A 26,228-nucleotide genomic window follows, 5' to 3' on the forward strand; every position below is an offset into this window, starting at 1 on the left:
AATTTTGAACACAGCACTTTATTCAAGGATATATAATCTTCAAGGATATATAAATTACATAATACAGTTAACTGGAAATACAGTTGCTATACAATTGAGGATATATAAATTACATACTACAGTTAACTTGAAATACAGTTGCTATACAATCAAGGATATTACATACTACAGTTATCTGGAAATAGTACAGTATATTTTCAAAAACATCAAAAACAAAAAACAGACAAAATATTTTGAATCCTCACAACACATATCAAATCTGTAGGTACTGGTATTCTCAAAATATTCTCTAAGGACATTCAAAAATACATACATACATACATACATACATACATACATACATACATACATACATACATACATAAGTACATATGTAGACAGGTACATATGCACATACATACATACGGTACATACATACATACATACATACGGTACGCGCTGACGATGGATACCAGATAGATATTCATTCCAATAGTTTCTATAGACTATAATCCCCCTGGTGGTACAGATGTTTTTGGATGCAGGTCAAATGATATGCTCTTTTTGAAATGAATTATTATGGACCTCATTGTTGTGTTGAGGAAATGAACAGCACATCTCATACATGGCCAATACATACAGGTGAATAATTCAGAAAAAGCATTTCCTTCAGCGATATATAAATTACATCCTACAGTTAACTAAAACTACAGTTGCTATACAATCAAGGATATTTTCATTATATAATACAGTTAACTGTAAATAGCACAGTGGAGTGGAAATACAGTTGAATGTTGCATAAAATGAATATGACTATGTTATAGTGACACCATAATCCATGCTCAAGCCACATCTCTTTGAAACACTTTTATGCACTTTTTCATAAATAGCCTTCTTGAATATCAAATCTGTGGTGATGAACCTCAATAAATAAAGAGCCTCACAGCTTATATTATTCAATGACAACTTTCCTTTAACAATATGTGCAATTTTACAAGAGTTGTCACTACCACAATGACTACTTGGACTGAAACACGGCAAATGTGTATGGACGTCACTTTGATGAATGCTACCGTGACATAGTACCATCCACCTCAAAGTGAGTCATGCAGAGCACAATATGCACCAACAGGACTAGTTTACATCAATATATTTAGCAAGTGTTCTGACATAATCAGGTTCTGTTACTTCCATATGTATTGTGCCATTTGGAAAACACTGTCAATACAGCTTTGTCATGGGCTGTTATCATTTGCAGAAAATGCCCACATCTGACAATGCCCATAACCAAGGTGAGATCAATATTCTGCAGTTACCGAAATTAGAGGTATTGTCACATCTGTTCTATTCTATTTGGAAAACAATCTGAGTACTTCTTGTTTATTGTGCCTTGCCACCATCTGCAGACAGGGTCACACTCAGAAAGAGAATGACGCATTGTGTGTCATCTTCTATAGTCATAAAAGTTACAAGCAATGGAACATTCTGTTGTTTCCCTTGCTTCACAGATCTGTGGGATGGCAATATTGTACAGTGACACTGGTACATTAGTGTAGAGAACATTTCCATACTCCACAGTGTTGTGAGATATTCAGAATATGTTATTCACATAAATGCATTCTCTCCTGTGGCAAGACACTTCAATGTCCAGACTTATCATCTGCTCTTATCATCTGCAGAAAATATCTTCCTGGCAATGAAAATAAATGACTTGAGTATCCTTCTGTTACAGTCATCCAAATTAGAATCATATGAACTCTCAGTTACTGTCCCATGGCACTGTTGCACACTGATGTGAAAGTTGCTTTAATTTGAGAATGAAACATGCCTCTTTCATTGTGATTAGTCCATAGGTGACTTGATATTGCACCCTGAAAATGAAATCAGACAAAATACATATATTACTGATACTAAAATTTGTCAACTTGGTTTAGGTGTGTTATGCCATAATATGCCATTTGGATGAGGCCAGCATTAGCTTTTAATATGTTATATTTACTTCATTGCACTATCTTAATTTCCTATATGAACTTGTTATGAATGACACAGTCAAAGTCAACAACACCAAAATTTCTACTATGTCATGTTTTTCCTGGCACAAATCACCATTCACAAAACTAAAGGTTGCATTCACTGAATAAAAGTACAGAAGACAATTGAGTAATCCACTTGTGTATAGAGAACTGTTCAGAAATTCTTTCACACATATTACATGCTATTTTACATTGCAACTAAACAAGTCTGCTACTCGATAACAAATCTATTCTTAAAACATTCTCTTTTCCCAAAAATATTTACATAAGGTCATTTATTATTTCACATGTAATGCTATTACGAATGTTTCATTATTACTGTGCAGTGCGTACCTTTCAAGACAAACAACTTCAGTGACATACTATGGCCTGGTTTCACTAAGCTCATTGGCTAGAATGTCAGCTATATTTTCTGGGTAGAACATCCCTATCTCCATAGAACAGATTTAAATGAATACAGATCACTTCAAGCGACTTCATTTCAGCAGCATTTGATAGTCCATTGCAAGGCAGAAAGGACATTTCTTGCTGAATCTCAAAATACATTGTTCAATGGTAGGTCATCTTTACTTTCTGCATCTGTTAAACCTCCATTCACCACTCCACATAATGAGTTTACAGTTTGTATTCTTTTTGTGTGTCTGATATCTATAATTTCACCTCTTTGCAGACCAACAACTTTAAATGTCAATTGCTAACAGAGTTAGTTACATTGTGCTTCTGAAGCAATTCAACAAACACATAGCTTTCAATCATTTCAAAGCCCACCTCCCACTGTGCATAACAGGGCCGTAACCTGACAGAACCTTGGGCTTGGGTAAATTACTAATTATTTTTCTCTCACTACACTCAAACACTACACACTATGTCTGTGTGCACTGAATTTTACAATTCAAATATAAATGTTCATTTTGTAGAATAAACATAGGATCATATGATCTTGTCTCTCCTTCTGGCTAACATTGAATATTTACAACATACAGACAGAGATGAAATATTCTGAACACTATGGTACATCACAGTTGTGTAAATGGTAATAACATGAAATTGTTAGTTTTAAAAATAGACATGTATAGCACCTCTGTTTGTCAGTAGAACATTTTTGTAGTGGTACGGTTCAACTTTAGCTATGCATCTATTAGTGGCTATTTTATTGTCTATCCATATATCCTTAAACATATGCAATTGTAATGATAAGCATGTCATTTACATCACTGGCTGATTGAGGAATTAATAGCCAGTCAGTCACTACACAAACCACAAATTGTGACCTAAAAGGTTGATACAACTAAATGTTTACATTAGTAATGCTAACTTCTACCCAAGTCACATTACACCTGCCTTCAAAGTAAATACCAGTGCTCATAACACTTTTGGAAGTACAATGGTGATTTTTCAGGAATGCTAAGCTCCTATATTACTTAATATTATTACATGTGAAAAATTCTAGGACAGTGTGCCCTGAAGCATACACCACGTGCAGTCAAAAGTTTTAGTTAAATAAGGATTCTATACCTTTACATCTCCTATGCATAATTTCCTTGCTTTACCTGTGACTTTGTTTGGAAAGTGGTGTTTCACATTGGCTAAGAGCGCACACTGTTCTTAGATTTTTTCCAGTACCCCTTTCAGGCTACGGCCCTGTATGCAAGCACACACACACTCACACACACACACACACACACACACATATGGGGGCCCGTCACAATCAGCCCTCCCCATCTGTTTCTTATTTTCATCAGGACGGGATAACCTTTTGTGATTCCTTTTCCATAAACATGGTCAATGAAACAGCTTCAGAAGATTGTAATCTACACACACTTTAAAAACCATATCTTGCATTAAGTTCACAAGTGATGGTGATATTATTGGAATTATGAGTCACTTGACCATTTGCATATTTACCCTTTTTCACTACCATTCAAGGAAATGTTTCCCTGAAAACTTCTACTTTGTACAATACTAGTCTGTAAACTACTCATATACCACATACAGCATATGTAGCACTAGCTCATCTTTCATCACAAAGGTAAACAGTTAACATGACACCTTTGCATGCATTCAAATCTTCAACAAAAGTGCATTGTGAAAACTAAAATAAGTTTGTATAACTTCGACACCTACACTGTCTACATTTTTCACATAAACATGGTCAATCAATGTTCCACTTTCTGTTGTTGCCTCTGAAACACACTGTGAGAAGCCTCTCTGCTCCATCAATTTCAGCAAACATGAAGACACAAATATGTTTTCATTGAAATCACCAATGATGATGTTGCCACCAGGGATCTTCTCAATCTCTATCACTAATTTCAACAGATTTCTCTTGAACACATCAGCTTTATAAGACTTAGGTCTATATATAACAGCTACTGTCAATCTTATCTCTTAACATAGAATGCAAGATATTCCAGATTTGTTATACACAATTCCAAGATTTCAATACATTGATCCACACTTGAATAAATGCCTACTCCACCATGAGCTTGCTGCTTCAATTCAGATGTCACTGGGTCAGATGTATCGTAACAAAGTTCTCTTGGCTTGTGATAAAGTGCAAAACCAGTTAATTGCAAATCATTCTGCATATCTGAGGTTGGTAGCCAAGTTTCTGTCAAGCATATAAAATCAACTGTCATAAATCTATGGTCATTTCTCAGATCTTCAAAATGAGAGTGCAAACCCTCTATGTTATGCAGCATTATGGTACATGAACTATCTGCATTATAAGTTCCTTCTGACGATGTCATGAACTTTGGCATACAGGACAGGGCAGCATCAATTTTGTCATTGCAGTATATAGCTGATTGTTGGAAATCGGTTATAGTAAGTCCACTTAGAGACTTTACTCGACTTAAGGCTACATAAGCTTGTCCTGGTTGGAATATTTTGTCCAATGATACTACAGCTTCATCTACAGTTAATCCTTGCACTTTATGTACAGTACTAGCCCAGGCGAGCTTCAGTGGGAATTGACGCCGTATACTTCCACAGTTATTCACTTTGTCTTCCTCACACTTGATTGGCGTGCTTTTTTCTGGTATCATTGATAATGTCTCTGTATGGCGGCGAAGTTTTGCACCAACCTTTTCATTGTCAAAACAAACATATATAGTAGATGGAAAACTCTCTCTGGATTCCACATGTATGTATGACACAATGCCAAAAACGCCATTCACTAAACCATCAGACACATCAATATTCTTTGTCAACATCACACGAGCACCAACGGCCAGAGTAACAGTCTTTGCCAAATTGATTGTACACTTTACGATGTTGCCCACTCACTTTGACTAATTTCTTTGTTTGGGATCTCTGTACAAATCCTGTGCATTAATACAAATTACATCTGAACTTAACGAGTGAAGTTTCTAATGTTACATTCATCAACTTTTCGGTTGGTTGCAAAAATATGAATTCCTTTACCCTCCTCACCAGTTTCACAATTTGAAGCATAGTAACAACATGAGCATCTAAATCATCAGATTTCTGTCTTTTTCTGATTACGTTCAATGTTTCGGCAAATTCAGAGTCTTGCTGTCTCACTACTTCAGTCAATTCAGCAATGGAAAAGTAATCATTCCAGAGATCAACTCCTTCATTGTTGGCATATAATGCCTTTCCCTTCACTGGTGGTAATTGGTAAAAATCACCTACACCAATCACTGCTACACCACCAAATGGCAACTGATCACCAGTTTGTTTGATTTGTCTCAATCTTCCATGCACATAGCCAAGTAGTTTCTTATCAACCATAGAAATTTCATCAATAATGAGAACGTGAAGACTACCAAGCTTGGATCTCAGCGTGTTTATTTTTTCATCTCCAAGTGGTTGGTATGGGAGTTGTGCATCAATAGCTATTGAGAAGGTACTGTGTATGGTATTCGCATTTATATTAAACGCAGCTACACCAGTTGGTGCTGTTAACAAAACTGATACATCATCTGGATTTGGTAGAATACGAGCCAAAATTCGTGATGCTTCATAGTACACTGCTTTGATTAAATGAGATTTTCCTGTGCCTGCACCTCCAGTTAGAAACATGTGAAAAGCTTCAACACTTTTTCCATTGGCTTTGTTGAGACACCACTGCCGCACTTTGTAAAATATCTCTCTCTGTGTGCTATTTAAAGATCTTAGCAATATTACAGCTTCATTCCTTGACATTCCACACTGGTGATACACTTCTGAGGCTGACACTTTCTGTTTTTTCTCCAGCAAGTCAGGTATAGATTCATCATTTTCTCCTTCATCTGACACATAATTGTCCTTCCTCTCTTGTAAACTTTCCAATCTATCTATTTCAGACTCTGGATGAATTTGAGCCCATGCATCTTCCAAGTTATCACTTGTTCGAAGGATCTCCTCTGCTGAATCTAGTACATCAGCTTCTTTTTCAAAGACTGCTCTATTCCTTTCAACTATAGCCTTCACCCTTTCTACAGCTTTGCTACCACACTTCACTGCACCAGTGTTATAGAATTCTTCATATGAATTAAAGTTGTCAGGTTTCAACTGAGCATCAAACTGATATGGCAAGAACAGTTGAAGAATGCTTTGATAATACTTCTCTGGCTGTTTCATTGCTGAAAACCTTGCATATCTCACCACAGCTGGAGCAGTTCGAGTTCTTTTCTTCATATGACCAAAACCATTTTTCAGTTTAACTACATTCTTCTTTGAACATGTATTTGACACCTCTGATGACGACATTATTCTGTACTCAGATACAAAACTAGCAAGACACATTTCATCAAATATATCTCCATCTGGTCTGTTTTTATAACGATCTATGATGCTAGTCATCCAGATTTCCTCCTCATTAAGATCACCTTCTTCACTTCTCATTTGTAGAATTTCAAGAGGTAAACTCATTTTGATAGGGTTATCCCCTGTTGGGATAAAGTGTACTTTTCTTGATCCTTCTTTCAACCTCAAGTTGCACACTCTATACACAGCTTCTTGGGCACTCACTTCTCGATTATTAACATATAACAATCCCAATCGTCTAAGTGCTTTCTTGGCATCTACATTATCTTCTTTAGAAGCTTCCTTTTGTGCATGATCCAACAGTAAGCCCATTTCTCTTTCAGCTTTGGAATGTAACTAATAATGTACACAATGCAACTATATGCATCAACAACAAATTGTATATCCATATTAGCATTCCAACATCGTAACAAGTCCTTGTTGTATTGGTTTACCCACACATCAGTTGATTCTCTTTTCAAGACCACACTGGTTTTCTTAGTTAATACACTGCACGCTCTCTCAAACAAGTCTTGTGTAACTCCTATGCTAGTAAACAGAGATTCAACTGTTGAGAAAGTCTTCTCAGAATCTGAAAGTGCAGTCCAGATTTTCGACAGAATTTTCTTGGCCTCACCTTTACTTAGTACTTTTGGTGCTGATCTGATTCAACTTCGTCTACTTCATAGTATTCAACAGAACTTTCTGTACTATTGGAATTGATTCCACTGAGTGCTTTATCTAAATCACTAACAGCCTTTCTTATGACTTCAGGCAACTGAGCATCAGTGTCAGGTCGAGCAATAAACGTTTTTTCAGAAGGTGGTCTGGGAAAGTTGAATCTACAATCAGTACCATGTTTTCTACAAGATTTTGAATGCCGTGTGCTGTGTTTTTGAACACTGTTTACAATTTCATGAAGTTCTTCATCATATTCTGAGCATGGCATTTCACAAGTCACATATTTGTCAACAAATGAAGTGACATCATCGTCATCATCTTTGTCTACTTTTGGTGCATCCTTCACCCAAACAGACAATGTGTATGTGGTGAACCACGTTGCTGGAACTCAACTCGATAAAAGTAATCTTCAATTTTACCGATAGGTTCTGCTGGTGACATTATTACTTGAGTCAAAAAGTAATGAAATCTCTGATCAAACATTCGAGCAGCTGTTACAGGGTTATCTCTTAACACAGCACATTTCTCTGACCAGTCCAGCTCTTCTGCTTTGCGAATATCACCTTGTGCTTCAAGAATACTATCAACCATCTCAGGCCATCTCATATCAGCAGATGAAAATGAGCAAAACCACGTCGGAATACCTAGCTGCCTCACCATTGCAAACAGATCTTTCTGTGCACTTTGCCAATAAGGTGGTGTTCCTCGGATTGGTTTCAGAAATTTGTAACCTTCATCATAATTTAAAATTTTCTTTAGTGATTGTTCATCTGTCAAACTTGAAGCAGTTATATTTCACGGCATGTTTTGCTAGACCCTTTCCGCATTGCTATAGACACATTTGACAACACTTGTTGCACCTCTGATAAACACTGAGCATAAAATATGAAGTCGGTGTTTCTCGCAAACCTGCTATCTACATTCATCAAACGATTATGAAGATATCGTGCAAGTGTAATTCTAACTTCGCGACTGTCCAGAAAAGTTGGTGACCCATAGGGTACAATACAGGGAAAGACTTTGCTTCATTACTTTCATCACTTAACATTTCAACAGGATGATTTCTTTCTGCAGGAGCAACACAATAGATTTTGTCAAAATGCTGATCAAGAACTTCCTGAGCTATGTCAACAGGTTGAAGACATGTATCCATGAACATTCCTTGCTGCTCTTCACTATTCTTATCATCATTTTCTGCGTCTGCATTCCTGAATTATCCTGTGATTCTGTATTCTCAGCATTATCTCCTGATTTGCTATTTCCAGCATTATCCTGTGATTCAATATTTCTAGCATCATCCTGTGGTTCTGTCTTTGTTTATCACTCTCATGTCTTGTACCATCTTCATCAGAAATACATTCATCTCCTTCATCAATTCTGGACAATGGATTCCTCCAATCTTTATTGAAAGAAATACCTCTGTACCACTTATTGTTCATTGTTAGGTAATGAAGTGCACTTTTGATCTTCGAATCATTCACATATTGATATTGGTAATGACCTTTATAACTGAGTTTCCGTTTCAATTTCACCCTAATCATTTGATCATCTGACTCCTGTCGCGGCAAAACATAAGTACCTTTCTCTAGGCTAGAAGGAACACAAAGAACAGGTCCATGTACACCATTCTGACCACCTTTTGGTAGAGCTAACATTTTCATAAATGGAATATGCAAAGCAATCAAATGTTGCTCTAGAGAATTTAAGCATTTCAGTTCTTTTGGAATATTCATTACATGAAGATTATTAGCTGCAGCTTCTGCCGGCATATTCCCATTCAACAATTTACGATGACAAGTATAACATATCCACATTAATTTCTGTTGTTTCTGTCTCCAATATAAACAGTCACTATCACATACATCTGTGCATTGGTGAAATTCAAGACACTTCTTTGCAATCTTTGCTACAAAGCCTCCTTTCTTCGAATATATTTCTCTTTTACACTGTATTACTTGATTTTTGAAAAGTTGTCGATAGCAAACTGAACATACATAATTGGGGCCATGAACTATTTCATTTCGAAACATAGTTATAACAGTTTCAATGTTCTTCTGTTTATTAGCTTTGGACTGTCGAGCAGCAAATACCCTACACTTAGTATCATCCCTGTAGCTTTCACTATCTTTATACTTTCTAATGTATCTTGCTTTAACCAACTCCCTGTGACTCTCATTTTCCTGATATTTCTGGACACTTCTTGCCTTTACAGCTGCTCTATGACACTGATTCACTTCATACTTTTCAATACTTCTAGCTTTGACAGCTTCCCTATGAGACGGATTGTGTCTATACTTTTCAATACTTTGTGATTTCACATCTTCCCTATGACTCTCATTATTTGCATATTTCTGAATACTTCGTGCCATAACATCCTCCCTATGACATTCATTGTCTGCATATTTCTGAATACTTCGTGACCTAACATCCTCCCTATGACATTCATTGTCTGCATATTTCTGAATACTTCGTGACCTAACATCCTCCCTATGACATTCATTGTCTGCATATTTCTGAATACTTCGTGACCTAACATCCTCCCTATGACATTCATTGTCTGCATATTTCTGAATACTTCGTGACCTAACATCCTCCCTATGACATTCATTGTCTGCATATTTCTGAATACTTCGTGCCTTAACATCCTCTCTATGAATTTCATTCTTTTCATATTTCACAATACTTTGTGCTCTCTTAGCTTGTCTATAACAGTCCTTGTCTGCATACATTTGTTTTGCTTGTGCTTTTTTAGTTTGCCTATAACACTCTTTGTTTTTATACATTTGTTTCCCTTTCCTTTTTTAGCTTCCCTATAACACTCGTTGTCTGTATACATTTGTTTTGCTTGTGCTTTTTTAGTTTGCCTATAACACTCTTTGTTTTTATACATTTGTTTCCCTTTTCCTTTTTTAGCTTCCCTATAACACTCATTCTCAATATACATTTGTTTTGCTCTTGCTTTCTTATTTACAGCATTATCTATGTAGTGCCTATTCACAGCACTTTTCTTTTTTGCATGGAATTCAAATTCTCTCCAATATTTCTGTTGTTCCTTTTCTCGTTTTTGTTTCTTAATCAAAGTACTTCGATCAGTAACTGTACATGGTCGTTTCCGTTTCAAGACTCGATGTGCTATTGATCTACAAATCTCATCAACAGATACTACATTCTCCTCATACTTCAGTTGTTTTCCAGCTCTTTTTCTCCCATCGACATGTTTTGGGTCCACTACTTCATTTACATCAGTTCCTAAACTCCTCTTAACTTTACGGTGTGGAACATTTCCCATGACTTTAGTTGTATTCGTTGATGTATTCATTGCATTGTGGCCACATTCATACACTAAAACACCTGGAGGCTTGACACATTCCACAAATTCATAGTGAACTTCCATACAGTGTTTCAGAAATATTGATTTACCAGTAGTTTCACTGTTTTTGTTAATCTGAGTGCTAGAATATTTCAACCATTTACCTCTACTAAAAGTGACAACATCTGATTTCAAAAGGTTTGCAGTTGCTAGTATTTCTACTTCGGTTGCCCATGTTCCCAAATCTTGCATGTGAGATTTTACAAGGTATTCATCAACTGACTGATATCCAGATCTTAAATGACAATAGAATACTGCAGAGTTCTCTTTAAGATGCTTAACAATGGCCAATCGAATTACATCATGATTATTCTCTGTACCACACAATGCATATGATACCGCTCTAAAGAAACAATTTCCATCCTCCTTGATTTTCTTTGTTCTACAAGGGTCACCCATTTCAATACCTGGACCACTGTGTAAATATGCAACATTTTCATTCTTAATGCTTAGTTCATTGCACAGCATTTCACACAACTCAAAATCCAAAGGGCAATATAACTGTGGTGTCTCTTCTATGCCAACAACAACTACTTCATCATCATTGTTACTGTCTCCATTACTTACATTGGCAACACAGTCAGATTCAATATTCACAGTAATTCCAGTCACTTCAAACTGTTCATTTCTACCAATACCCATAGAAGTAGCTAAATTACAGCAATGTTTATACACTACCTCAATACTGTCCAATGGTATCAGTACACTTGTGCCATTTGCTGTAACCATGCCATTTGAGTCTCTTGAGTGACTGTCAAATGTATAGAAGATATTCTCTTTCTTCAATACGGCAAAAACAGCTGCTCCAAAATTAACAAAACATGCATCATATTGTGTTAATGTCACTACTAATGCATTGTACAAAGACATCACAAAACTATCTATATTGATATCTTCACCTATTAGACCTGTGACAGATTGTCCAAAACTTGACTTAAACCTTGTGTCAAACAACTCAATAGACTGTGGTAGTTCTGTGACTAAAAGATAAACATCCATAACTGATGGTGATTGCTGCACACAACTATACAATTCATTACCTGTTTGCAGTATTAAATCCATGTCGCACGTATTCCACATTTGCACATTTTTTATTTTACTGTACAGTACAGAAACATAGCTATTAGCAACACACTGCCTCCCACTGTTCTCACCAAATTGAGCATGACTTTGGTTAAAACTGCCCTGCACTAAGTTTGAGCATTTGATTTGTATCTTAACCTTCTCACTGTCAATCATTTTATCAACTTTAATGTCAGTTTCATTCACTCTCACTTCATATTCAGTATTACTTGTAGTTTTCATTGCCATACTAGTCATGTCATGTTCTGATGTCTCATTTCCTTCCTTGTATGAAATAAATCTTTCCCTAGTACTTACATTGTCATTTGCCATGTCATTAGAGTCACGAAGCACTGCATTTCGAGTTTCATTTGCCATGTCATCAGAGTCCCGAAGGACCACATTTCCAGATTCATTTGCCATGTCATTGGAGTCCCGAAGGACTACATTTCCAGATTCATTTGCCATGTCATTGGAGTCCCGAAGGACCACATTTCCAGATTCACTTGCCATGTCATTGGAGTCCCGAAGGACTACATTTCCAGATTCATTTGCCATGTCATTACAGTCCTGAAGGACCACATTTGCACATTCATTTGCCATGTCTTTACAGTCCCTAAGGACTACATTTCCAGATTCATTTGCCATGTCTTTACAGTCCCGAAGGACTACATTTCCATCTTTACAGTCCCGAAGGACTACATTTCCATCTTTACAGTCCCGAAGGACAACATTTCCATCTTTACAGTCCCGAAGGACTACATTTCCATCTTTACAGTCCCGAAGGACTACATTTCCATCTTTACAGTCCAAGAGACTACATTTCCATCTTTACAGTCCCGAAGGACTACATTTCCATCTTTACAGTCCCGAAGGACTACATTTCCATCATTTCTAGATTCATTTGCAATATTATGACAGTCCTGAAGGACTGTATGGTCCAAATGCACAGTGGTTGATGGGACACGACCCAAACTCAACCTCTTCTTCAGCACTGCACTCCTCTTCCAATTCTTCTTGCGGGGCATCTGAAAGATATTGAGACATAATATTAACATCAAAGCATAACTTAACAGGCCATTTTCAATAACATGGTACCCTGCAAATATACATATATACATACATATACATATAAATACTGACACACATATAAATACTGACATACAGACACACAAATATAAAAATACAGTACACAACAAAACTTGCGTTCAGACTCGGCGGGTGTTTGACGGCGATTAGACGCGTCCGAGACGCGTATAAGACGCGTCTAAAACACGACCCTTCCAGCTCATTATCTCACAATGGAAAGAAGGTCATGAGTGGCCCTTGTTATGTAAATACAATACTCCACCTATTCCCGTTTTTGTCATATTCTAGACGCTCCAATTCCTTTCGTCTACCATAATAAAATGTTGTCTAATCTAGCAAAATTTTGCCTAGTCGATGTTTCATAGTGTAAAACATTTGGAGAAAAGACCGATTGATTATATGTTGTTGCTCCAAAACCACCCAGCTAAACTCATTGCATTACCGATATCGTGTTGACCATGCGTTGTTCACTGTGCATGTCCATGAGAAAGTCATTATCGAATGGCCTGGACCGATGCCACGAAGTAATTGCTAGTACATGAAATCAAAATCTTCCCTTCTAAAATATTTTGGATATCAAAATACCGTACTAAGTACTAGTAGTAAATGTATGTACAGTCATGGTATTGTTGACAAAATGAACAGAAACACTGTTCATTCATGTGTCTGTGAGCTTTTTATTGCACTGTATGCATATATATTATTGCGGATTACTGTATTACTGTTTAACCCTTGCGTCTATTTTACACAAGCATAGGATTAAAAACACCAAGAAACGATAGCCCGCATAGCAAATAAAATTTATTACGAAAACCCAGATTTTATAATGTATCAGTTATTGTTAAAAACGTAACGATTTAATTCCCATTTGAGTAAAATAACTCGACAGTTGTAAATGGAATTCATGTTCGAACCCAATCACAATTTACCTCTCCTCTGGCGGAAATCAACCATAGGCAGACTTTACGCAGCTTTCCCACAATTTCGATGATCACATTATGTCCAAAAAATGTCATTTTACGTCTTCATTGTCATTATTTGCAATACCAGGGAAATGAAGACCATCAAAAACACAGAATACAAAATAAGATTTAAAGTTTTAAAAAGGAACTTCTAAATATAGAGGGAATGGCTCGGCAATTTCAGAGTTGCGTTGTACTAAATTCGAATGAAGTTACAAAAAAGATTAAAGAAACTACAGAAACGGCCTCTTCTGCTTCATATCTGGACATTTTACTTGAATTTGACTCCAATGGTCACCTTTCTACTAGGCTATATGACAAGAGAGATGATTTCAACTTTAGTATAATTAATTTTCCACACCTCATCAGTAATATTCCACTCTCACCTGCTTATGAGGTATACATTTCCAAGCTTATACGATATGCAAGAGCATGCAGTTCATATGGTGATTTTGTAGAGAGACATGGCCATCTCTCTTTCAAACTGTTAAATCAAGGTTACACCAGAGCAAGACTTGTCTGTACATTCAAACGCTTTTTTGGCAGGTATCGCAAGCTGGTAGATAAATACAATATCTCTCTTCGACAAATGATCACTGATGGCATCGGTGACATTGGGCCTTAGTTAGTGACCACTACCTATCTGACTTACAGATTGATATATGGCGGGTGCCACATGTGGGGCAGGATGCGCTTACTATTTTCGAAACACCTGACATCACTTCTTGGTCTTTTGGCCAGAGGTCCATATATCTTTCTTTCATGAATTTGACTTTGTTTGTACCGTCTATTTACTGTCTGTTCTGTGCTGTTTTGTGTCTATGTTTACAACTATTGTCTTACAAATTTTGACCAAGTGTTATTGGATTATGGATTGGTATGATTGCGATTATTTTACAAATGCAAGTTCGGAGTCTAGCAACAAACTTTTATTAAATACATTATTATTCGATCACTGTGTTATAGTTTTAACCACTTGTGCCCTAGTTCTACTGGTAATGTGCAGTATTGTACATGCTGTTACGCAACTGCATTGATTGGGAGAACAAACGTTCATGTACTTTTATAAGTGCACATTCATGAGCTGCCATGGACATTCCTTGATAAATATGAATATTTCTTGAAGTCTCTTTTATTTGTCGATGCGTATGTCATATTTCTGTCTTGTTTTCAATTCAAAAATGAATACACAACTTGTATACAATGTAACAATGCACACAACGACACAATCATACATTCTTCAGGGGCACAGATATATAGTCTTACATTTATTTCAGGAGTTTCATTGCACATCGTATCAACATGACTTTCTCACACCATGGAATTTCTTTACTCGAGTTTGAACTAACATTGACAACTGGTCCATTCAAGAACTCATGGAAAGAGACGCGACGGTGCTTCGTAATATATAGAGGTGTACCTCGATTATAATATTAAAACTTCAGTCGTATCTCGTCATCTTTCCGCGGTCGGATACAAAGCCACCTTACGGCAGCACAATCATAATCATACACCGAAGCCTAGAATTGTATTTTACACAGCGGTGTCTTGCACAGCGGCATAGAAATACCGGTAGACACAAGCTATACTTCTACGTGCAAAAGCGTGACAACAATGTTTGCTTCGAAATGCTCAGATAATTTTGAAAACAAACACTGGACAGACAAACTTGGCCTTCAAGCCTCAGTAAGATAGTGGGCCAATTCGGCTACCTCGGAAACATAAGTCAGATCTTTTCTCACTGAGAAATAAAACGGAATTAAGCAAAATCAGTTAGCCAACGAAATCACTTGCATTTTTCTACAACATTATTACCGTTGACTTACGGTACAGACCCATACAACCACAACCTACCGTACTATCACGTTAAACTATTTACCCTAGATAGGAGCAAAGTCGTACGTGAAAAAAGTAAAGGACAAAATACAATTTGCAGGTTTTCAAAACAAATTTTATTGAGATGTAAGTTCTCATTTCCATGTCGCTAGCGCTCCCGTTCAAGACCTGTGTAGAAAGGACACGTGGTTTAAAATGTAATAAATTGACGGAGCAACATTCATTTGGATTGATTCGGTGCTCAGTGTTCTTGTTTTGTTTTTTTCCCAAAATTCGTAATTTTTCAAACAGAACATAAAACCCATGGAAACCACTGTCTGTCACTGGTACTTTTCTTTTATTTGTTTTTGTAATTTTATTACATTGGACCTGCAAGGTATAATTGTCTCAGAACGGGTTAGTTTTACCCGGGAACACAACTTTTTTAAGTTACCTGCCCTGGTACTTGGTTGCAATGTAGTCCGGATGTTTCGCAACTAGTCTGTGAACATGAATTGTTCACTTTTAACATGTCAGCGGTGTGGACTCAGCGACCCAGCCGTACCAGGCTCTGAAACAATTCTAAAAAGACTACGCAAGACAGAGACTATAGACTTTTGTCTTTTGTCCGTTCATATTCCTTGTTCACTGGCATTTGGCAAAACGAACGTCCCACATATATTTCTAACTGACCACATGTTTTTATAAACGTGCTATCTATAGGCTATAGCTTCATGTGTACTTCGTCAAATCGCAATATCCCCATTCTTGCTAGCCAGAGCAAATCTCCGCTCCGCTGACCTACGCAAAAACGGGTAGTGCTAAGCTATCGCCATAAAGATGCACGTGGATTACGACGATGAATATCCCCAGCTATTTATCGAAATAGTTGTAGAAATGCTACGTTAGACAAATACAGAGAGGTGTAAAAGTCATGTCTTTATTGAGCTCTATACATATACCTATCCCGTTCCTCTGTAACTGCTGCTGTATGAGAGTGGAAATTACGCTGGCTGGGGCGATGACATTGCATGTGTTTGAGGATACAGTATATCGTATGATGTGTTTCAAATTCTGGCAAAATGTTTACCACTTCTGTGAAATGCCCATCTAATTTCCTGGCAGCACAAAAATATAACCCATTGTTTTTCATGTCCGTACGGACTTTGGCATATGAATTAGCAAAGTGTTGAGTAAAAATTTCAGCAATGTCTATACGAGGGACACTGTGTCCCCAAGACAACGCAACTCTACATTGGCTGTAAAACTTGATAGGGTTTTGGGCAAAGGGTCAATCCAAATTGAGACACTTTAGAGATACCAAATGAAATTGACAAGTTGATGAATATTTTCTTGACTGCGTCAAAAAAACGGTAACTCTCGCTTGAAAAAATTCTGGTGCAACCTACTGGCATACTTTAGACAAGTTAGCGGTGGGTTTTTTTGCATTACCTCTGGTGCATACAATTTACATATATGAATAACAGTCGCGTTTTGGACGCGTCTGAAACGCGTCTCAGACTGAGTATTGTCATGAAAAAGTCACATCAGAAACGCGTCTTTCTGAACAGAAGTTTCGCTGCATAATATATATATATATATATATATATATATATATATATATATATATATATATATATATATATATACACACACACACACACACATACAGACACGTACGGAGGTAAGGGAACAACTCACATACAGACATGACATACACGCATACATACATACATACATACATACACAGGGTTTTACATGACGCGCATTTCTGCGTCCTTTACGCATAAAACCGGACGCAGGACCCCTCAAAAACTAAACCACGCGTCCCTTGGGACGCAGCAATATCTGTTGCTGGTGTACACCTTGCGAAGCTGCTGAACACGTAAAACACATCCCAGTAAACCTTACCGACCCCGTACTTTAACCCTTAAAGTGCCGCGTCGGTTTATAAACCGACACGGCATTCTCGCTCTCAGCGCCACGTCGGTATATAAACCGACAGTGATTGCGTTCTATGCTTATGCCTAACTTAGCTATGCATTGCCGAACTCAGCCAGAAGGAGGGTATTCCTGACCCTTTGAACCCAGTTTAGTACCATATAAGGACTAAAATAATGACATCATGCAGCCTAACAATCGAAAATTCCAGTAATTTATGCGAACTTTCTTCAAAAGAGGTCAGCGGTTTTCATGAATATTTAATCAGGTCTGCAGTTTCACCGTGCGTACGCGGATACGGCCACAGTGCATTGAACGAAACACGTACGTACGTTTTGAAAGCTTTACCATGCCGTAGACACGGAAGACAACTATATTATGCCAAGCTACTGCCCTCTGGGTGATAGAAATGATAGATTTTACAGTTTTTTTGAGAATATTTTATGGAAAAATGACGCGATTTGGTGACCAAATCGATCGCGATAGTGAACTTTGAACGTATCGGCGGCCAAGATGGCGGCACTGTGTGATGCCTAACTCTCGACATGGAACCCGAGGTTAAGGTTTTCGAAGTCCAAAACATGCAAGATTGAGAAATTTGTAAGGATTCGGTTAAATTGAAGTGTATTTTGTGAATTTCAAGCGTTTGACTGCCAAAAAGCCCCTTTAAACTGTTGATATTTGACCTCCGGCCGTCCTGAAGCGAGACGGCCATAACAGTCGACCCGGTTTGTAAATGAAATGTAGTTGTTCTGAACTGTTGACATTGCGAGACATTTCCTACGTGTTACGCATTTTTTTAACTGAAATAAACCTGACATGAAACTTTTTTCTCGATACTTAGTGGTTTCTTTCCATTTTGTGGCGGATTTTGTGGCGTGCTTGTCAAAAAATGTGATCAAACTTGGCGAACGGATTGACTAGTATGTATGGTAGTACGAGTCCGTGACTCGATAAGCCACAGATAGTTACACACGCGTACGTGAATTAAACTAATGTAAGTTGGGTCAAACACCAAAATTAATCGATAAAAAGGTTAGTGAAATGTGTTTTGTCTTCAACTCTTCATTATAGTTATACAGGCGGTTCAAACTATACAGAGTCAGTTGAATATGCCCTATAGTTGTGTGCATGTGTTGCACAATAGTTACCCCTCCATGTACAATATGGAACCTTGTTGTCTCTGTGTATGCAAATTAATACTAATTGAACACAGTGAAGACCATGGCATTGATAAACTATAAAACGTTTTTGTGAAATAAATTGGGACCCCCATATTTTGATGTAGGACTCCCATTTTCTAACACCAGGAGTCCCAGGGACTCTCAAAGTTAAAAGTGATGTAAAACCCTGTGTACATACATACATACATACATACATACATACATACATACATGTATACACAGCTCAACAGACACATACATAAAGACAGACAGACATATATACATAAGATACAAATATACATTCAAAGACACATACAAACATACATATTGATATACACACATCTATATAGACATACAAGCAGCCAGACATCATATATGCATAATTGGAACACATACATGTATGCATGCATACATGCATGCATACATGCATGCATACATACATACATACACACATACTCCTAACCAAGTCAATCTGAATAGTTAGAAGTCAAGACAGTATTATGCATCGTTACAGTTGGTAGAATTACTTTTCAGATCACAGAACTATCAATGGATGTCATACATTGGGACACTGAACCTCCCATGACAGCTTCACAAGGAAAATGGCTTGTTTTTTTCCATGGTCTACTTTCACTGTCTTGTGATACAATACAGCCTTAAAAACTCTGTAGCAATGACTAGCAAGATTACAAATTGTTCATAAATGCCTCTATTTTATTCCCCTACAACACCAAGCCTCCAGCCTCCCTCAAAATGTATCAAACACACAAAACTCAACTACACATTTAACAAACAAGATCAACACTTTGCTACATTTCATCTGATTACAACAGCAGTGTCACCTCAATTATCTGTGGATACTAACATGCACAGAAACAATACTTAAATTCAAATACACTCTCATTAAGAATATATGATCACTAAAAGTACAAGCATTGTAATCTCTTATCAAAAAAATACCACAATTATACAATGTCGCTCAAATTTGATCAGAATTGGTACATACCAGTATGGGTAGCAAAGATCAACAATAAATGTCGTTTCTATCTGTTCAGTGCAGGAAAATTCTACGTTGATGTTATGACAATGATTTCTGCACAGTACAACCAGAAAAACAACAAGAAATATTTAAACCAGAAAAACAAGAATGACAAAAGTAATTAAGGTCTGAAACTTTAGGTACTGGAGGACAACTTTAGCAACATGCATAGCAGAAAGGCAGCTAGCCCTCCTTAGTTTGACCACAGACTGTCTTCCTCCCCTCTACTGACGGTCTTCCTCCCTCTACTGCATATGGTTTGAGCAGGTCTGTTAATATGTAACAGTTCAATGACAATGACAGGAAATGACTCAAGTCAGTGGAGTAAGCCTGTTTCAGAATTTCGCTTTTTCTTACCTCATTTGCACACTTTTGACACTGATGTGTTCATTTGAACAAATTCACATCTCAACCCTACATCTACCTGTACACCAAATACTGAGACGGTAGCTTTGGCGGTATGGGAGCCTTTGTATGTGATGGACATACATCCGCACATACCCACAAATATACAGACATAGACGCCACTTAGACTCATCATATAAACTCTTTTTGGTATTTATATATAAAACCAAATATGACTAACAACACATGACAAGAACACTTACTGTGAGAAATGTTTGGTTACCCAAAATGTTCAATTTCATAGTTAACGCAACACACAGAGACCACAACATACCTCGATCATTCCAACTATTTTACATACAATTCTTACACATACTCTTACAGTCACTATCAAAATAGTGACAATATCACTGTTTGCTCCCATATAGTTATCAAAACAAACCAACAATTGTATGAAATAGGACATACATACAGACAGACTGACACTCACAGACTGGCACACAGTGATGACATTGACCCAAGTGTGCCTTGGCCCATGGAGAGTGATAAAGATATAACAAAAAGCTGAATGTTAATATAGGCCTACAGACACTGAGGGTGAATATGTTACAGCAATTTGATTAGTTTCTTTTCATTTTCTACTTCTGTGATAATTTTAAGACAATCAAACTGCAAGGCAGTTTTAATATGTATTAACAAACATATTATCTTTTACAAGCACACTGCAAACTGTTCTTGATTTTTCATTTACAATATTTGACACAGACTGAAATACATAACATGCAACCAATATTTACATTTTGCCCATGCACCAGATACATTGGAGTTTTTGATGTTGAGGGACACACATACAGACATACAGACATACATACAGACAGTTCCCTAGCCTATAAGAATAGCTTCCATTGCCATATATACATAGGGCTATGGGAGCTAAAAATCATAGTATAGCATATTCAACAACTTTGTCGCACCATAATATCTTATAAACATCAATCACACACACAAGTTGACAAACAAATGTAAGCTTATATTGGGTTTTTCAAATTTTGTTCAAATGTGCAGAGTTCCAGAATTTTTTGTAAATGTTTGCTCTTTTTTGTCCAATCAATATTTTTGTCTACACCGGCTTGTCTGATTGCTTTGAAAATTGCTGTGGACCTTCCGTAACACAGTAATAATCTCAATGAACATTGTCCTTGATGCTATTTTTTACATTTACTTACACAGTTACTGATTACATACAAAACCCACATTGAAACTACCATGTTGTCCCTAGCATTCATACATTCCTAATACTACAGTACACTAGTTACTTATGATAAGTGTACATTCAAGATCACTTTTTACACTGGAATGCTTTAGCGTAAATATCTTTTCCTACATAATTTCACAACAACAGTATTCATCACATTTACTGATTATTACTCTCACTATGAAAACAACACCAGCTTCTTACAACAATTCATCAACATGTATAGCTATTTGTCACTTTCTTTGTCTTTTATGTATCACATCTCTTCAAAATCTCCTTTAAACTCAGCATCATGGTAAAAGAATTGCTTACAAATCAGCCATGTGTTCTTAAAACTGCAGAATTTACAAGGAAGCACTTAGGATTCATGATAACATGTGCAGAGTTCCAGAATTTTTGGTAAATGTTTGCTCTTTTTTGTCCAATCAATATTTTTGTCTACACTGGCTTGTCTGATTGCTTTGAAAATTGCTGTGGACCGTCCGTAACACAGTAATAATCTCAATGACATTGTCCTTGATGCTATTTTTTACATTTACTTACACAGTTACTGATTACATACAAAACCCACATTAAACTACCATGTTGTCCCTAGCATTCATACATTCCTAATACTACAGTACACAGTTACTTTATGATAAGTGTACATTCAAGATCACTTTTTACACTGGAATGCTTTAGCGTAAATATCTTTTCCTACATAGTTTCACAATTTACTGATTATTACTCTCACTATGAAAACAACACCAGCTTCTTACAACAATTCATCAACATGTATAACTATTTGTCACTTTCTTTGTCTTTTATGTATCACATCTCTTCAAAATCTCCTTTAAACTCAGCATCATGGTAAAAGAATTGCTACAAATCAGCCATGTCTTGTTAACACTGCAGAATTTACAAGGAAGCACTTAGGATTCATGATAACATGTGCAGAGTTCCAGAATTTTTGGTAAATGTTTGCTCTTTTTTGTCCAATCAATATTTTTGTCTACACCGGCTTGTCTGATTGCTTTGAAAATTGCTGTGGACCTTCCGTAACACAGTAATAATCTCAATGAACATTGTCCTTGATGCTATTTTTTACATTTACTTACACAGTTACTGATTACTGTACATACAAAACCCACATTGAAACTACCATGTTGTCCCTAGCATTCATACATTCCTAATACTACAGTACACTAGTTACTTTATGATAAGTGTACATTCAACATCACTTTTTACACTGGAATGCTTTAGCGCAAATATCTTTTCCTACATAATTTCACAACAACAGTATTCATCACATTTACTGATTATTACTCTCACTATGAAAACAACACCAGCTTCTTACAACAATTCATCAACATGTATAACTATTTGTCACTTTCTTTGTCTTTTATGTATCACATCTCTTCAAAATCTCCTTTAAACTCAGCATCATGGTAAAAGAATTGCTACAAATCAGCCATGTCTTCTTAACACTGCAGAATTTACAAGGAAGCACTTAGGATTTATGATAACAACGAATCTCAGCTTAACTTCAACAGCCAACACTGTCCTTTACATGATTTCTAACATTCCATAATGGCTGTTATACAAAACATTCTCTACTTACCTGAAATATTTGGTAAACGGCATCGCATATTGCCAATGCACTGACATATAAAACCCCTGATATTGAAACACACACACACACACATATACTTCTACACTCCACATCAACACTCAGTCGACAGTCTAATAATTACTTAATCTAAGGACTATATTTGTGAACAATCACAAAATCGCAATTTTCACATGTCACTAAGTCAGGTTACTAGCCTATATTTGTCGCTCTGATGGTTGCTATTTATTTACTAAAAAATACCACAACTTAAGACCAAATGTTCCGCCATTTATCACACAAGCCTATCGTTTTGCCACGGAATAGCTAACTGAGCAAATATGATATTTCCCTACTTTCCTCGTTCTGGACATATTCTGTCGTATCGACGCAAAATCAAGATGGTGCCAAGACAACAGTATCACAATCACCAGCACGAAATACTCGTCACTTTATACGGCACATTTGCACGACTTATTGTTGACACCACTGAATGTAAAATACCCAGAAGGAAACAGATATATTTCACGATACAAACCTGCCAATCTCACTATCATTAACAAAGACCCATTACTTTGAACACATTTTTTTCACCGTCCATTTCTGCTGTCTTGGAATATTGCGCAATTGAAAACGCCATGTGACTAAACTCAAGACACCATATTGGAAGATCGCGAACCCATTTTAATGTTTCAAATCTCCTTCGGAATCAAAATTTCCGCTATATAATTATTGTCGAGTGTTGTACGAACTCCCAACACACATCGACACATAGTCTAAACCTCATGCATAAGTTTCCTAAGGTCTAAAATTCGAATCAATCGGCAGTAAAAAATAGACATGATGAACATACTCACCTTGAGTTGAACGTCATCTGAGATATGTCGACTCGTTTTCAGATATTCGAGACATGTCTTCAGACGATTTTTAAATATATAACGTGAATATCCTGCATATTTAGTGACACTTTACCGTTACACTTGTTTAATATGTTCAGTTTTTTACTGAAAAGCAATGTAAATAATGCTGCAACTTTAAAATCGGCTTCGGTTACCCGATTACTAAAAGTGTAATCCTAAACTGATTCAGAACCCGGCGCCTTTTTTAATGAACGCAATGCATTCCCAAAACATTCTCCATTCTGTCCCCTTGGTGGCGCCACCCTGGACTGAAATTTCAATAGTTAAACATACACTTTCAAAACAAAGTTGTACCCAATGTAAATTACAGGTCTGGTTTATGATTGACAGGCAAAAATATGGAGCTACAATTAATTTTATATCTGTAATTGAACACGTGATGCACATATCCCACTCTTTAAAAATATAGGGATAACTATGGCATTTAATTCCTTCGACAAAACTGCTATTCTCTACATATTTGATAGGATATTAGACCTTAAAATATCATATCTTGTAGCACAGGTCTGATTTTTAGTATATAGGGATAACTTGGTAATACAATTTTTTTTGACAAAATGTCATGTGACCTTCATGACCTTTGACCTTGAGTGTACGTGTATGTCCATAACTCAGTAACCACAAGTGCTACAGACTTCATATGTGGTATGATGGGAGACCTTATGACACTGCAGCGTGTACTTCATTAATTATGCGCACAATCTAAATTTTCTTTTGCTCTAATGCTGCCACTTGTGTCGAAACCCGGTCATCGCTGCTTGCAGCTATATTTATTATTATTATTATTCTTCTTCTTCTTCTGTCGCGCTTCTGCAACTACCACGAGAACACCGTTGCACCTACAGACTTCATATTTGGTACACAGGTACAACTAAGCAAAAGTAATTTTTTGGTCACATGACCATAACAATAGGTCACATGACCTGGCGGCCATTTTGAAAATAAACTTTAAAATTGACTTCATTTGCATAAAAGGTGGTAAATCAAAATTCTGCTCCAGTCACTTTTTAGACCTTATAGCCTTGCTCCTTCATGCTAAATATCAAGGTAACAGGTCTTGCCGATTTTGAGAAGAAGATTTTTAAAGTATTATTTTTCATATTTTTCAGTGACCTTTGACCTCCCCTATAGATTTACAAATGCCCATTATAGGCTAGCCAATAGAGCTAGGAGTCTGGTTCTTTTTCGACATAGACGAGCATTGGCTGTTAATGTTCACCGAAATATTTTGGGTCAGGCCACGTGACCTTGACCTCATTAATTATGTGCATATCTAATTCTAGGCTAACCAATAGGGCTAGAGATCCGAATTTTGGTACACAGGGACTACTATGGGATAGAAATCTATTGCAAATATGTCATGTGACCAGACCTCATTAATTATGCGCATATCTAATTCTAGGCTAACCAATAGGGCTAGAGATCCAAATTTTGGTACACAGGGACTACTATGGGATAGAAATCTATTGCAATTATGTCACGTGACCAGACCTCATTAATTATGCGCATATCTAATTCTAGGCTAACTAATAGGGCTAGAGGTCCGAATTTTGGTACACAGGGAGTACTATGGGATTGAAATCTATTGCAAATATGTCACGTGACCACACCTCATTAATTATGCGCATATCTAATTCTAGGCTAACCAATAGGGCTAGAGATCAGAATTTTGGTACATAGGGACTACTATGGGATAGAAATCTATTGCAAATATGTCACGTGACCAGACCTCATTAATTATGCGCATATCTAATTCTAGGCTAACCAATAGGGCTAGAGATCCGAATTTTGGTACACAGGGACTACTATGGGATAGAAATCTATTGCAAATATATCACGTGACCAGACCTCATTAATTATGCGCATATCTAATTCTGAGCCAGCCAATAGAGCTAGAGGTCTGATTTTTGGTATATAGGATAACTTACCATTGCAATTTTTTTGACAAAATGTCATGTGACCTCGATGACCTTTGACCTTGATATACGTATATGTCCATAACTCAGTAACCACAAGTGGTACACCCTTCATATTTGGTATGATGGGAGACCTTATGACACCACATCCTGTACCTTATTATTTATGCGCATATCTAATTCTGAGCCAGCCAATAGAGCTAGAGGTGTGATGTTTGGTATATAGGGATAGTTTAGCAATAAAACTTTTTTGACAAAATGTTGTGTGACCTCGATAACCTTTGACCTTAAATATACCTATATGTCCACAACTTGATA

At 36.8% G+C, this 26,228-nt stretch overlaps 1 protein-coding gene across 5 annotated transcripts; it reads right to left on the minus strand.

The window, feature by feature from the left end:
• Window positions 1–24,146, minus strand: LOC139126888 (uncharacterized). 5 transcript variants are annotated; one of them, XR_011550855.1, is made up of 4 exons: window positions 23,932–23,953; window positions 12,196–12,905; window positions 11,494–11,615; window positions 1–1,850 (listed from the first exon to the last, which is right to left on the minus strand). XR_011550855.1 is itself a non-coding variant. In XM_070692814.1 (4 exons), exon 4 carries the CDS (start codon window positions 7,095–7,097, stop codon window positions 5,346–5,348), a length of 1,752 nt encoding a protein of 583 aa, XP_070548915.1. In that variant the 5' UTR covers window positions 7,098–8,844; window positions 11,494–11,615; window positions 12,196–12,905; window positions 23,932–24,146; the 3' UTR covers window positions 5,332–5,345. The 5 variants fall into 5 exon arrangements, 2 of the variants coding, with proteins under 2 accessions (XP_070548915.1, XP_070548914.1); XR_011550854.1 differs by lacking the exon at window positions 23,932–23,953 and adding an exon at window positions 20,495–20,520; XR_011550856.1 differs by lacking the exon at window positions 23,932–23,953 and adding an exon at window positions 20,495–20,520 and having other exon boundaries at window positions 11,383–11,615.
• Window positions 24,147–26,228: the final 2,082 nt, after the last annotated feature.

This window comes from Ptychodera flava, unplaced genomic scaffold (genome assembly GCF_041260155.1).
Source record: "Ptychodera flava strain L36383 unplaced genomic scaffold, AS_Pfla_20210202 Scaffold_150__1_contigs__length_94849_pilon, whole genome shotgun sequence".
NCBI classification, from domain to species: Eukaryota; Metazoa; Hemichordata; class Enteropneusta; family Ptychoderidae; genus Ptychodera; species Ptychodera flava.